The 14121-nt window shown below is 41.9% G+C and overlaps 2 protein-coding genes across 2 annotated transcripts; one reads left to right on the forward strand and one right to left on the reverse strand.

Moving 5' to 3' along the window:
- Positions 1-308: 308 nt before the first annotated feature.
- LOC139474460 (smad nuclear interacting protein 1-like) lies at positions 309-3497 on the reverse strand. The gene is made up of 2 exons (XM_071257495.1): positions 3346-3497; positions 309-1277 (listed from the first exon to the last, which is right to left on the reverse strand). Exons 1-2 carry the CDS (start codon positions 3439-3441, stop codon positions 456-458), a joined length of 918 nt encoding a protein of 305 aa, XP_071113596.1. The 5' UTR covers positions 3442-3497; the 3' UTR covers positions 309-455.
- A 265-nt stretch (positions 3498-3762) lies between these two features.
- Positions 3763-13300, forward strand: LOC139474868 (biogenesis of lysosome-related organelles complex 1 subunit 3-like). The gene is made up of 6 exons (XM_071258053.1): positions 3763-3853; positions 5652-5760; positions 8837-8936; positions 10829-10848; positions 12236-12357; positions 13108-13300. The coding sequence occupies exons 1-6, from the start codon at positions 3785-3787 to the stop codon at positions 13222-13224; spliced, it is 537 nt and encodes a 178-aa protein (XP_071114154.1). The 5' UTR covers positions 3763-3784; the 3' UTR covers positions 13225-13300.
- Positions 13301-14121: the final 821 nt, after the last annotated feature.

The raw sequence follows: 14121 nt of genomic DNA on the forward strand, positions 1-14121 counted from the left end.
CACCAGGCAAGTAGTTTCTGTCCTACAAATACTATCCAGGCTTATACATTTATATACTGCAGGTATCCAGGTACTAGAATCTGCTCAAATGCAGTTTTATTTGTTCCCATTCCATGTATTTCATGTACAAAACTGACGAGGAATTTATCTTTTCCTACACCTGGCAATTGTACACTGCATCAACAATTCATCTCCACATATATATATATATAATTTGTCCAAACTAATGGATTCCATGAGAAATGAAAATCATATACACTATACACTTTGATACCAATGAAATGACGGCATACAAGATCATGAAGATAACCTGGCTATCATGACACAGTGTTTGAAATTAAGTGAGGTCCTGGGGTCCTGGAGGTCTTTCCCTGTGGTATTTGAATCTAGGGACCCAATGGTTATGACAAGGACCCCTTGACGTTCATGTTAATTTCGAACACTGACACATGTTTCTATGAACTATCTTCCTCATCCTCATCATGTAGCTCAGAGGTATCGGCTTTCTCATGAAGGAGAACATACTCCCTGGTGCTGAAACCAAATTTCAGCACATCCTTCTCCAAAAGTTCTACATATCTTTGTGCCTCTATTTGTTTATTGTTGACGAAAGTACCATTGGCAGAGCCCAGATCTATCACATATGGCTTCACCTGTCTGCACATGGCTCCGTTGTCACGCCGACCTTCAACAAGTCGGAACTGAAGAGCAGCATGCTGTTTTGAACATGAGGGGTGGTCGACTGGTATATCCGCCACTCGTCTGTCTCTTCCTAGTAGGAAAGCACTTTGTCTGTGGAGATGTAACATGGGAAGGGCTTGGTCTCCTTTAAAGGGGTACAATCTCCATTTTCGACGAGGCTTCCTGGCCTCGGGTGGTTCGTTATATTTTATTACAACACCCCTGTATGTGTTTGTATCTTCAGCCAACTTTCCAGACACTTCAAAGTTGGGTTTTTCCTTTTCCTTGGGCTCCGTCTTCACAGGTGGCTCTGGTCCAAGATTGCGACCTTGTCCAAACTGAAACTGATCGTCGTCATTATTTTCTCTTTCCCGTTGTCTTCGTGCTTTCCGTCTGCGATCGTCATTCCGTTCACGCTCTCGTCTCTGATTTCTTAAGTCATCATCTGGCTCCTGTTTGATTTTCTTATGTGGATCGTACTTATCAGGCCGGTGTCTTCTGTGGTCGTTTCTGTCACGTTCATTTCTTGCCTCTCGCCTATCATCTTCATCACTGTCACTATGACGCTTGTGCTTTTTGTGTTTCTTGTGTTTCCCCTGAAACAGAAAGAAACATACACATAACTATGAATCAACTGCATGGAACAACATATTCAAGATGTGACACTGACTGAAGAGGATGAATTATGATCAGCAACATAAATTAGGGTATCTGGTAATCAGTTTGGCTGTTAGACCAAAACTATAATTCTTGCTAATTAACATGTTGATGTAAAGCAATTAATTAAAAGTCATTTTGATAATCAAAGTAGTAAAGGCTTAATCTCCATAATCATGATTTTTTATCAAGGTTTTGATCATGTTGATGAGCCTATAAGAGATCTAAGCTCTGACAAATGTTTGTTTGTTTGTTTAAGGCTGCACTCAGCAATATTCCAGCTTTATGACTGCGGTCTGTAAATAATCGAGCTTGAACCAGACAATCCAGACATCATGAGCATCGATCCACGCATCTAGATAACGATGATACGCATCAACCAAGTCACAGAGCCAGACCACCCAAACCCGTTTGTCGCTCTTATGACAAGCAAAAGCTATGGTTTGCTGAAGACTTATTCTCTATCCAGATCTTTATCATGTTCATGGGTCACCTACGAATAAATAGACATGTTGTTCTTTCCATATACTCTATTTGCTTAAAACTTAATGAGAGCCTACTAAATGTAGAACCAGTTGGTATCAACTTCATAAAAATCACACATACTTTACATGTTACAAAAAAAAGACTTAGTCTTTGTTTTCAATACCCTATTTCCCTGGTTCATAAAGACTAACAGTGGTCTGCTTTGACCAATTCAGCAGGTCCACTTTGGGACTGCTACATTTTCACTGGTATCCAAATATATTAACAATACATTTGACACATACATTCATGGCTCAGACTCTTTAATATTTCCAACATTAGATATTTGTTAAGGCATGTGCAATGCAAGCTGTTGACTGCATAACATATATGACATCAGATTACAGGATAGTATTGATTTATATTGCACTGTCTCCACTGCTTGTCGACATTGAGATGAAATATTACTATATGTAGCTGTAACAGGAGAACTGGATTCCCCAGGCACACTTCAGATATCAATTAGGGTTACACAGAGGATCTAACATGCTTTGCCTTCTTGAAGCTTAGCTAGGCTAATCAGTTAATCTAATAAACCAGTACCTTGCCATGGGCAAAATATGGAATAACTAGTGCTCGTTTACTGCTGTAACAGATGACTAACATACTCCTGCTATCACAAACAAAACCACAACTGAATACACTTTTTCACAGATATAGACCTATACTACTATTACTTGAAGCATTTTTTCAGGAATAAATTATGTCACAAAGTCTAATTCTTTTGTACTATTGACAGTGATCTTTGAACAACTTAATCATTTTTTGTTCATTTTACATGAGGACTGAAATCTTTTAGAAATTGAAATAGATTAAAGCCATATTGATAACATTAATACTAGGGCTGAGACAGGTAACATGGGTTGGGTGGGTACAGAATAGGGCCCAGGTTGCAATAGGACTAAGTAGAGCCGTAGTTAATCATGTGATATATTGTTTTTTATACACTTATCTAAATATAATTTTCGCAAGGGTCCAGCAAAACAGACCCATGACTATCTGGGTTAGAATAGGTCTTCAGCAAACCATGCTTGCTGTATGAGGTGACTATCTTTGTCCTAAGAGGTGCAGGATCGGGTCGTCAGCCTCACTGACTAAATTGATGTATGTCATCGTATTCTTAATGTGTAGATCGATGATCATGATGTCAATCACTGGATTGTCTGGTCCAGACTCGATTATTTACAGATGGCCGTCATTCAGCTGGAATATAGCTGACTCCGGGGTAAACAACAAACAAACATCAAGTAAAACAACCCCCAATGTTGACACAGGTCTACATCGGGTACCCGCGTAGGGTCAGGTAACACTAACAGTGTGTCGAGTATCCGTTAGTACCTCGTCCCAGCCCTAATTAATACCCATAAAACCTTTGGCCAATTTCACTCAGTTTAATCAAATATTGATCCTAATTTTACATTTTAGTTTCAACATTGTTTCATACAAGTAAACAAATGGTAAAGACATAATTAATTGTCTTACTCTGTTTTCACGGGGACTTTGCGATCTTGACCTATGTTTCTTTCTTTTTCTTCGTTCATATTCAACCCTTTCGTCTTCAGATGAACTATCAGACATGACAAGAGGAACACCAAACGTTTAAATATCGCAAATTTCTGAAGCACTTGTTTTGAAACCGGATGTGACATTCCTACGCCATCTATCGGGGAAGGATGTTAAGAAAAAACGAAATATGATTCAAAATATTTCAAAATTCTCCCACTTTATAACGTATTCAACAACACTGTGTCTACTCGTTACTATATACAGCATAATACCAACGATACCTGCGCGTATACATATATGTATGAAAATATTACTCTAGTCCCCATTATTTTGAAAATACCTAAAACGAATTATGAATGAAACGAAGGGACACAACTCTGTGTAAGAGGCGGGGCACCAGAACAGATATGAGCACATGATGGAGAAGGGACATTATAAAACAGTCGTTCAGGGAGAGGCATCCGAGTCTGACGATGAAGACATGGTACTTAAATATGTGCTAGAAATGTACTTTATTCAAACAATGTTTACTCGACAGATGAGAAGTTACCAGATAGTTGCAGGATATTCTTTCTAAAGTGGAAACTCACGTTTTGTTTATTTGTGTGTTTGTTTGTTGTTTAACGCCGCACTCAGCAATATGACGGCGGTATGTAAATAATCGAGTCTGGACAAGACGATCCAATGATTGACATCATAGGCTTCGATCCACGCAATCCACGCATTTCATATGAAATGAATGTGAATATATACTTCATACCTTTAAATTGTCTCTTTACATCTTATCCAGCAATTAGAATCACCATCGCATGTAAAATTCCTGGTGTTCAGGTTCTTGGTACAGGTACCACCCCCCACCCCCACCCCCGCCTAGATTTTTTTTATAGAAAACAGTTTTATTTTAATCAAGTTGGGGACAAGAGATACTTGTTCAAATATTTGCCCCCCTGTCAAATTAAGTTAACTACGGCCATGTCTGGCTATGTACGCGATAGGGCTGAGATGGGTAACTCGGGTACTTGGGTCGGGTGGGTCCTGAATAGGCATGGTAGGAATGAACCGATATGGTGAGAACAGATGTCGAACTCATGGGTACGCATGAATGACATAGAATTTAATCATTCGTCTGGTGATTTTTGTGACAGAAAAGTGTGTTAGGGAATACTGGAAGGATAGTATGGATAATTGTAAGAAACAAGGGAGGCATAATTAAGCATGGCTAGTGACGACACAAGGGTGAGTTCGCTTTGAATCAGTACTGAATAAATGTCGCGTGTGAAAGTGGCTTGTGTGAATGCTCCAGGACAGTTTCCAGTAGCCAATATATTCGACACTAAATCATTTCATCCTTTTTTTTCTCAACGTTTTGTGTGAAGAATATTAGGAGCAGCTATAGAATCAATAATAGCCTCTGAACCGGTACCTAACCCTAATGATCGTAATGAGGATCCAAGGGCTAAGGATAGAGTTCGGGTAACCTTCCTTAACACTGGTGACATTTAGATGTGTTCAGAGCCAATACAATATTACCTAATAAACTGCATTCCTGTGCATGATTATAAAAATTAATGAATTGTTAAGAATTATATATGTATATCAGTTCCCATTTATCATCATTTTAGCCACTTGAATGACGAAAAAACAAAATTAAAAATATATTGAAAAAAAGTGCTTTCGTAAACTAGCGCTTGCTATAAAATGCGCCGCCGCAGGCAATATTTAGTAAACAAATATTCAAAACTCTCAACATCGCTGGGCATATTCAATGAAATTGCACATAGAGATGATAGATCACATGGAGAAGCTTATGCACACTCAATGACTCCCTAACGTCACAGGGCATTGTTTCGGCGGTGTGACTGGCAACAAAATACTACAAATTACTTCATAGGGTATTGTCATGAATTTGATAAGTTTGTGGTACTGTATTCTAAAGGTTGGCCGAATCAGCATTGCATGTGAATTCCTGGTGTTCAGGTTCTTGGCACAGGTACCCCTGGCTATGTACACGATAGGGCTGAGATGGGTAACTCGGGTACTCGGGTCAGGTGGGTACTGAGTAGATAGGAACCGGGTACCCTCATGATAACCCAGCCCCTTGGTGAGTCACGTGATGTATTGTATAATGAAAACAATTCACTAGAACTCCATGGTTACAGTGCAAGTTACTAATATTCGCATTTCTTTTTGACTATGTACTCGTTTGTTCTGACTTTTATGTGTGCAGGTTATTATGTTTTCATGTTTATTGCTCAGTGTCCCCTGCTGGTGTTTTGTTCTAGATGCCAGATGCCATTCCCCAGGGAACAGTTATATCTGGGGAGGCATCAGAATCAGAGGAAGAGGTGGACACCAGTCTTCAGGGGAGTCAGGAGTTACCTGCCTTGAAAGGTGAGTCAAGAGTTACCTGCCTTGAAAGGTGAGTCAGGAGTTACCTGCCTTGAAATGTAGCACTCTGGTCAACTCAGCTAATTCTTATAAATAATATCTCCCGCAGCAATAGCGAAGTGGTTACTGTGATCTCGGGCAGCAACGGGGAAGTGATATACTGTGAATTCACTGTAAACCATGTAATGTCATGTCCCGTTGCATATGGTAGGAGCTGTGAAGATCCGGGATAGAGTAGGTCTCCAGCAAACCATACTTGCTGTAAGAGGCAACTATTCTTGTCGTAAGAGGTGACTAACATGATCGGGCTGGTCAGGCTCCCTGACTTGGTTGATGCATGTCATCGTATCCAAATTGTGTAGATCGAAGCTCATGATTTCAATCACTGGATTGTCTGATCCAGACTTGATTATTTACAGACCGCCGTCATATAGTTGGAATATTGCTGAATGCAGCATTAATCAAAAACAACAACAACAAAAAAAGCATATGATGATAAAACATGACGGTCACATAATGTTTATGGCTGCAGCTGGGTTGTGCACTAAACAAGCTGCAATATGGATTTCAACCACTGATGGGAGCAGAAACATATTAATTGTGTATAAACACACTTCCTTTTCCTGATGAGGGTCAAAATGTAGGTCCACAGTATCCCATGCTTGCTATAAGAGCATCAGTCCACAGCCCTGTGTGGATTCCAGGTGAGACTAGGTCCACAGTATCCCATGCTTGTTATAAGAGCATCCGTCCACAACCCTGTGTGGATTCCAGGTCAGACTAGGTCCACAGTATCCCATGCTTGTTATAAGAGCATCCGTCCGCTGCCCTGTGTGGATTCCAGGTCAGACTAGGTCCACAGTATCCCATGCTTGTTATAAGAGCATCCGTCCACAACCCTGTGTGGATTCCAGGTCAGACTAGGTCCACAGTATCCCATGCTTGTTATAAGGTCATCCGCCCACAACCCTGTGTGGATTCCAGGTGAGACTGTAGGCCCACAGTATCCCATGCTTGTTATAAGGTCATCCGTCCACAATCCTGTGTGGATTCCAGGTGAGACTGTAGGCCCACAGTATCCCATGCTTGTTATAAGGTCATCCGTCCACAACGCTGTGTGGATTCCAGGTGAGACTTTAGGTCCACAGTATCCCATGCTTGCTATAAGAGCATCCGTCCACAACCCTGTGTGGATTCCAGGTCAGACTAGGTCCACAGTATCCCATGCTTGTTATAAGGTCATCCGTCCACAACCCTGTGTGGATTCCAGGTGAGACTTTAGGTCCACAGTATCCCATGCTTGCTATAAGAGCATCCGTCCACAACCCTGTGTGGATTCCAGGTGAGACTGTAGGCCCACAGTATCCCATGCTTGTTATAAGGTCATTCGTCCACAACCCTGTGTGGATTCCAGGTGAGACTGTAGGCCCACAGTATCCCATGCTTGTTATAAGAGCATCCGTCCACAACCCTGTGTGGATTCCAGGTGAGACTGTAGGCCCACAGTATCCCATGCTTGTTATAAGGTCATCCGTCCACAACCCTGTGTGGATTCCAGGTGAGACTGTAGGCCCACAGTATCCCATGCTTGTTATAAGGTCATTCGTCCACAACCCTGTGTGGATTCCAGGTGAGACTGTAGGCCCACAGTATCCCATGCTTGTTATAAGAGCATCCGTCCACAACCCTGTGTGGATTCCAGGTGAGACTGTAGGCCCACAGTATCCCATGCTTGTTATAAGGTCATCCGTCCACAACCCTGTGTGGATTCCAGGTGAGACTGTAGGCCCACAGTATCCCATGCTTGTTATAAGGTCATTCGTCCACAACCCTGTGTGGATTCCAGGTGAGACTGTAGGCCCACAGTATCCCATGCTTGTTATAAGAGCATCCGTCCACAACCCTGTGTGGATTCCAGGTGAGACTGTAGGCCCACAGTATCCCATGCTTGTTATAAGAGCATCTGTCCACAACCCTGTGTGGATTCCAGGTCAGACTGTAGGCCCACAGTATCCCATGCTTGTTATAAGAGCATCTGTCCACAACCCTGTGTGGATTCCAGGTGAGACTGTAGGCCCACAGTATCCCATGCTTGTTATAAGAGCATCCGTCCGCTGTCCTGTGTGGATTCCAGGTGAGACTAGGTCCACAGTATCCCATGCTTGTTATAAGAGCATCCGTCCACTGCCCTGTGTGGATTCCAGGTCAGACTGTAGGCCCACAGTATCCCATGCTTGTTATAAGGTCATCCGTCCACAACCCTGTGTGGATTCCAGGTGAGACTGTAGGCCCACAGTATCCCATGCTTGTTATAAGGTCATCCGTCCACAACCCTGTGTGGATTCCAGGTGAGACTGTAGGCCCACAGTATCCCATGCTTGTTATAAGAGCATCTGTCCACAACCCTGTGTGGATTCCAGGTGAGACTGTAGGCCCACAGTATCCCATGCTTGTTATAAGGTCATTCGTCCACAACCCTGTGTGGATTCCAGGTGAGACTAGGTCCACAGTATCCCATGCTTGTTATAAGAGCATCCGTCCACTGCCCTGTGTGGATTCCAGGTCAGACTGTAGGCCCACAGTATCCACAGCCCTGAATCATATTTATCAGGGGAGCCAACTTAAAAAGGTGGTCACATGGTCAGCATGGTCAGCCTTGGCTGATTGGGTGTTATTCTGATGACTTGGATTGTTTCTCATGGTTAATGGCAGTTGTTGAGGTGGTCCAAATTAATTTATTTGAAATAACTTTTAGTATGTACATGTACCTTTTTATCTCCCAACGACCTCTTAAACAGTTAAATATTTTTTCTGAAACTTGCTATACAGATCAGTCTAATGTTACCATTTTATGATTTATAATATTGAAAAATCCCAAACGACATTATTTTTTACTTCACTTCACTGAAGTAGCCACACTCCATTTCCCAAATGCACCAGATCCGGGGAATATGTCATCTCCTTGATGACTCTTGTTTTGGTAGTGGTAACCACGGTTACATACATGTTCAATTTAAGTCTGCAAGGTGACAAGTGGTTCCGCTACCAGCCAGACTATGAAACAGATTTCATTTATCAGTTGACAGAAATCGAGGGGAGGACCTCCAAGGCAGTGACCCAACACAGCTTCCGATCCTCACCACAACCCGCATGGTGACAAGCAAACCCAAATATGACACGTAAGACACATGGACTTGCTTGAGCTGCTATTAGTTAATTGAGTATTTGGTGCCCCATGGGGATTCCAGATCAGAATAAGCGCAGTCATCTAAGGCGCATTTCGCTGTGCAGAGTTGCATCCCTTGAACACGCTAGAAACCTGTGATTGTGGGTTTGAATCCAGGTGGGTTCCGATTATGTTTCTTTACACCTAGAAATGAATTACGCACCCCCTGGTTTTGCAACCATATTTGTACAACAACAAGGCATCATTCGCATCAAGTCTGAGCTATGGTGGAAAATTAAATAAAACGAGACTCTTGATGAATGAAAACACAATGAATGATGCAAATGTTCAATATTTCAATTGCACTAATAACACAGTTATGATAGTACTGTAACTGAGAATAATTGATAATCACAAAAACAATGGATCTGGGAAGTTCCATGATCAGGTATGAGCGACCATAACTGTCCAAAAATGTCCTTTGTTTTCTTACAAAGATAATCACAATCTTGAAAATCAGTAGCAAGGGTAACAGTCCTGTGCCTGGATGACAGATTCTATACTTTTCCTCATTTCTCCTGTGAGTCTTCTGATACGATCAAGAGGTAACTGCTGCCACTCCCGAAGCAAAGCAGCCTCTAGGGCTGCCACATTCTGCACTGGTAGATCCATTGCCTGCAGCCGACGTCCAAGAACGTCCCAAGCATGTTACAATGGATTCAAATCTGGACTCAGAGCAGGCCAAGGCCAAGCAAAGTGTCAATAGCCTGTCCTTGCATAAATGTAGTCACAGCATAAAAACAATGGGTCTATCATTGTTGTCCATAAACACAGGTCAAGTGGCAAGTGCATGATTGTCAAAATGTGGCACAACAACAGGATTAAGGATGTCCTGGATGTAACGATCGCCCTTGAGATTGCCTTGTAGTGTTACCATGGCCAGTTTAATGTCATGAGATATTGCTCTCTACACCATGACACAGCCTCCGCCATACGGGACTGTTGGTACAATGCACAGTGTTTCTGTGTCTGCAGCCCGCATTCACCCATTTGTGACGTGCAGCAAGAATCTGCTTTTATCAGACCAATGGATCCAACACGTCCTCAGATTCCAATGACGTCAAGCCATACACCGAGCCAATCAAAGTTTCTGATATGAGCAGTTAACAAGAAACGTGTGATTACTCTTTGTGACTTCAACCCAAATGATTTTAGCTGGTTTCAGACAGTTCTGGTTGACATGCTTTAAGGGCTTTACCTGTAGCAAAGGGTTTTTGCCTCACAAGATGCACTAGAGGCCTGCTAGGCCATAGTTAACTTTTTTTGACAGTGGGGGGAATATTTATACAAGTATCCCCAACTTGTATTTTCATGATTCAAATAAAACTGTTTTCTATAAAAATTCCAGGGGGTGGTAACTGTCTTCCCCCCCCCCCCCCCCCCCCATATTTATATACCCTTACTTGCATCAATATCGAAGTGCCTTTCTTGAAACTCAAGGGTATCATACTTCACGTTAAGTTATTGCGACACAGTCAGTTATTGTCATCGCTCTAATCGAGATCAACAGCCATTCTATGAATGAGTATCATGAAACTTATTGTTTTAAACGGGTATATCACTGTTCCTATTTTGTCAGGGGATGCTTAATTAATTTCTAGATGTATAGGTTTGTTAGAACCGTACCTGTGTCATTGTACTCTGATTGTATTGGACACTGATCTCTTAGCCCATTGTTTGCCAAGCACAAATACAATTTATTTACAAGCCATGGTGATATGACTGGAATGTTGCTCACTGCAAAATAAACCAAACCAACCAACAAACCTTTATGTTATATTTGTGGATCAGATATGGAGGTGTTTTCTTTATTTAGTTGACATGATATTTATGTTGTTGTTTCAGGCTGCTGCACAGGAAGCTCAGTAAGTTGGACGTTAGGACATTGTGTAGCCGAGTCGTTTATTAGTCGTGGGACAATACACTGATGCATCTGTGGATCATGAATGTTTCTTCTCGATACATGTATCGGTCACAATCGCACACTAAGTAAAAAGTATCGATTCTAACCTTAAATGTATTCGGGTCCACGGGTGGCCGCGATTCGCTGTACAGAGTTGCGTCCCTTGGGCACGCCAGAAACCTATGATTGTGGGTTCGAATCCCGGTTTGCCCCGATTATGTTTCTAGGTTTGTCAGCACCATACCCATGCTTGTGGGTTTCACCGAAGTGGTAAACGTCTGAGACCTGCATCACTTCGGGCTTTCCTCCCACATTAAGCTGACACGCCATGATACAACTGGAATAATGTTAAAAGCGGCGTTAAACTCAACTCACTCACTCAATTAAATGTATTCTTTAATAAAAGTTACACCAAACACTAATTACAAGTGAAAATGAGAACCGAAAAACATACATATTTCCATCCATTGCACAATACTTGACACTGCCAACAGTAGTTTGTTAGCGTGCCAGGTATTTGGCCATCCTGTCTATGAAAAAGATGGCAAAACCATACAATCACAGTTGTATTTCAGACTTTACACAATGATGGGAGTCAAGCATTTGTGATATTGACACTTGTTACAATCATGAAGGAATATTATTTTGGGGGCTGTGTCATTCAAACCAGGCTGGAAGCAACTGGCATGAGAATACAATCATGAGGAACACACACAAGAAATACAGACAATATTAATTTTCATAGAGATTTTCTGTATAAACATGGTCCTTATGGTACGTTTGGGCATGGTGGCCCACTCGTCTATTAACAGTCAGAGTTGCATCCCTTGGACACAACAGAAACCTGTGATCATGGGCTCAAATGCCGGTTCGCCCCAAATTTGTTCTAGGTTGTCAGGACCATACCCATGCCTATGGGTTTCACCAGTGGTAAACATCTGAGACTTGCATTACTTCAGGCTTTCCTCCCACATCAAGATGACACGCTGTGATATAACTAGAACACTGTTGAAAATTTACAATAAAACTCACTCACTCACTCACTCACTCACTCACTCACTCACTCACTCACTCACTCACTCACTCACTCACTCACTCACTCACTCACTCACCCACTCACTCACTCACTCACTCACTCCAGGGTAAGAAACTTACAGTTTTTGTCCACTAGTCCTTATAATGATAACATATAGCAAAACCCTTAAAATGGGCCAATATCTACTAGTCCTTAGGATACCTTTACTATTGGGCAGTTTGGTAAGGACTACAGGACTAGTGCCAATTTCTAACGCTGCACTCACTCACTCACTCACTCACTCACTCACTAACTCACTCCATGGTGTTTGTAGGAGAGAGAAACCTTCAGTTCCATGGCCACCTGGTGAGTCTGGGGAGCCACGCCTACCTGTCCGCCGCCAAGCACATCAACAACACCACTCAGCAGCTGCTCAAGTCCCATGTTGCTATACAGGTGAGGGGGGCATGGAAGTCTGTTGCCCTTAAGGTTATTAGATAGAAGAAACACAACCTTCATTATCAATAGAAGTAACAAAATATTGTGAACTTTTTATACATTTTGATTCCAAATACAACTTGTTTGAGGAGACTAGGGTTGATAGGAAGCAATTTTGAATTTATGTTGTGGTATGATCAGAGGTAGTGGCTGGCAACTTCGGGAGCCATCTGCAGGATCCAGAACTTGACAGACACATTCAGTTGATATCATGTCAGAAAATGGAAACGAATGGGAGTGTGTGCTGCAATATGATTGGTTGAAAGATGTTGTTAAATTGAATTAAAAGCCTTGAAATCGTTTGGACTTTTCTTGATAAATATTTATATAAATTCTTCTCTCAAATGTGAAATACATTCGGCTTGGCATGGATATCACGTTACCCCGTGATTTAATCACAACTTTAATCAATATATATATCAGAACAACGTTTTAGTTTTTTTCCCACAATCTGCAAACCAGGCATGGTCCGTTATCATCATCAATTGTAGCATGACGTCATTGATTTATTTTATTTTAAACCAAATGATAAAAAAAAACATTTTGAGTAATTTGACAATGCTTGTAATCCCTTTCACTTGGCCATACACCACGGTGGACTTTCCAGGAAGAGTTGTGAATAGTTCACCATACTTAGTGTAATGCAAGACTGGCTTTAATTGTCCCCCACATCATACAGAGTATTGTGCTGTCTGTTTTTCTGTATAGGATGTGTCTCACAACATGAGGCTGATGACCAATGACCTCTTCCGCCTGGAAGACAAGATCAACATTATCTCCTCCTGTAACCTGCTGCCTGACATCAACATAGAACTGCCGTCATAGCAACATAATTTCCTCCTGTAACCTGCTGCCTGACATGAAAATAGAACTGTCGTCATAGCAACATAATCTCCTGTGACCTGCTGCCTTACATGAACATAGAACTGTTGTCATAGCAGCATAATCTTCTGTGACCTGCTGCCTGACATCAACATAGAACTGTTGTCAAAGCAACAGTCTCCTCCTGTAACCTGCTGCCTGACATCAACATAGAACTGTCGTCATAGCAACATAGTCTCCTCCTGTAACCTGCTGCCTGACATCAACATTGAACTATCGTCATAGCAGCATAATCTCCTGTGACCTGCTGCCTGACATGAACATAGAACTGTCGTCATAGCAACATAATCTCCTCTGACCTGCTGGCTGACATCAACATAGAAATGTCGTCATAGCAACATAGTCTCCTCTTGTTACCTGCCTGACATCAGCATAGAACTGTTGTCATAGCAACATAGTCTCCTCCTGTAACCTCCTTCCCTTACCTCAGCTGTTGTCTCAGAAGCAGTACCATCTTCTAATAAAATTCCTCCCAGATGTCAACTAATGTCACAGAAGCAAAGATGTCTTCCCCACTTTCTCCCATACAAGTAATTGTGCAATACATAGTTAAGGCAAGACTGGTCTTATTGAAGACATTCCTCCAAGAAAACTAAAGGTACTGAAAAATTCCAATGTGACTTGCACAGGAGTCCCCATATCTGAGTTTGTTTGTCTTCGATGCAGACTGAATCCTGTGCAAGGACACCATCTGCCACCAATGTTTTCTCTACACAGATTAACTTTGAAAATTATGTTTCTATTAAGGTATTTTGTCCCTTGTTGGAAAACAAGTTGACAAGTGGAATCAAAAGCTCGATCTCCTCCTGAAGAAACATACTCATGGGTTGCATTTGTTGA

This window comes from Haliotis cracherodii, unplaced genomic scaffold (genome assembly GCF_022045235.1).
Source record: "Haliotis cracherodii isolate W230 unplaced genomic scaffold, xgHalCrac1.p SCAF_3, whole genome shotgun sequence".
NCBI classification, from domain to species: domain Eukaryota; kingdom Metazoa; phylum Mollusca; class Gastropoda; order Lepetellida; family Haliotidae; genus Haliotis; species Haliotis cracherodii.

What these genes read in the sequence shown, in the direction of transcription:
- LOC139474868 (XM_071258053.1), top strand. Translation starts at nt 3,785, where the DNA reads ATGATGGAGAAGGGACATTATAAAACAGTCGTTCAGGGAGAGGCATCC. An exon ending in AGTCTGACGATGAAGACATG is followed by an intron (nt 3,854 to 5,651) that starts GTACTTAAATAT and finishes GTTTTGTTCTAG; the next exon opens with ATGCCAGATGCCATTCCCCA. An exon ending in GGAGTTACCTGCCTTGAAAG is followed by an intron (nt 5,761 to 8,836) that starts GTGAGTCAAGAG and finishes TTCATTTATCAG; the next exon opens with TTGACAGAAATCGAGGGGAG.
- LOC139474460 (XM_071257495.1), bottom strand. Translation starts at nt 3,441, where the DNA reads ATGTCTGATAGTTCATCTGAAGACGAAAGGGTTGAATATGAACGAAGA. An exon ending in AAAGTCCCCGTGAAAACAGA is followed by an intron (nt 1,278 to 3,345) that starts GTAAGACAATTA and finishes TTTCTGTTTCAG; the next exon opens with GGGAAACACAAGAAACACAA.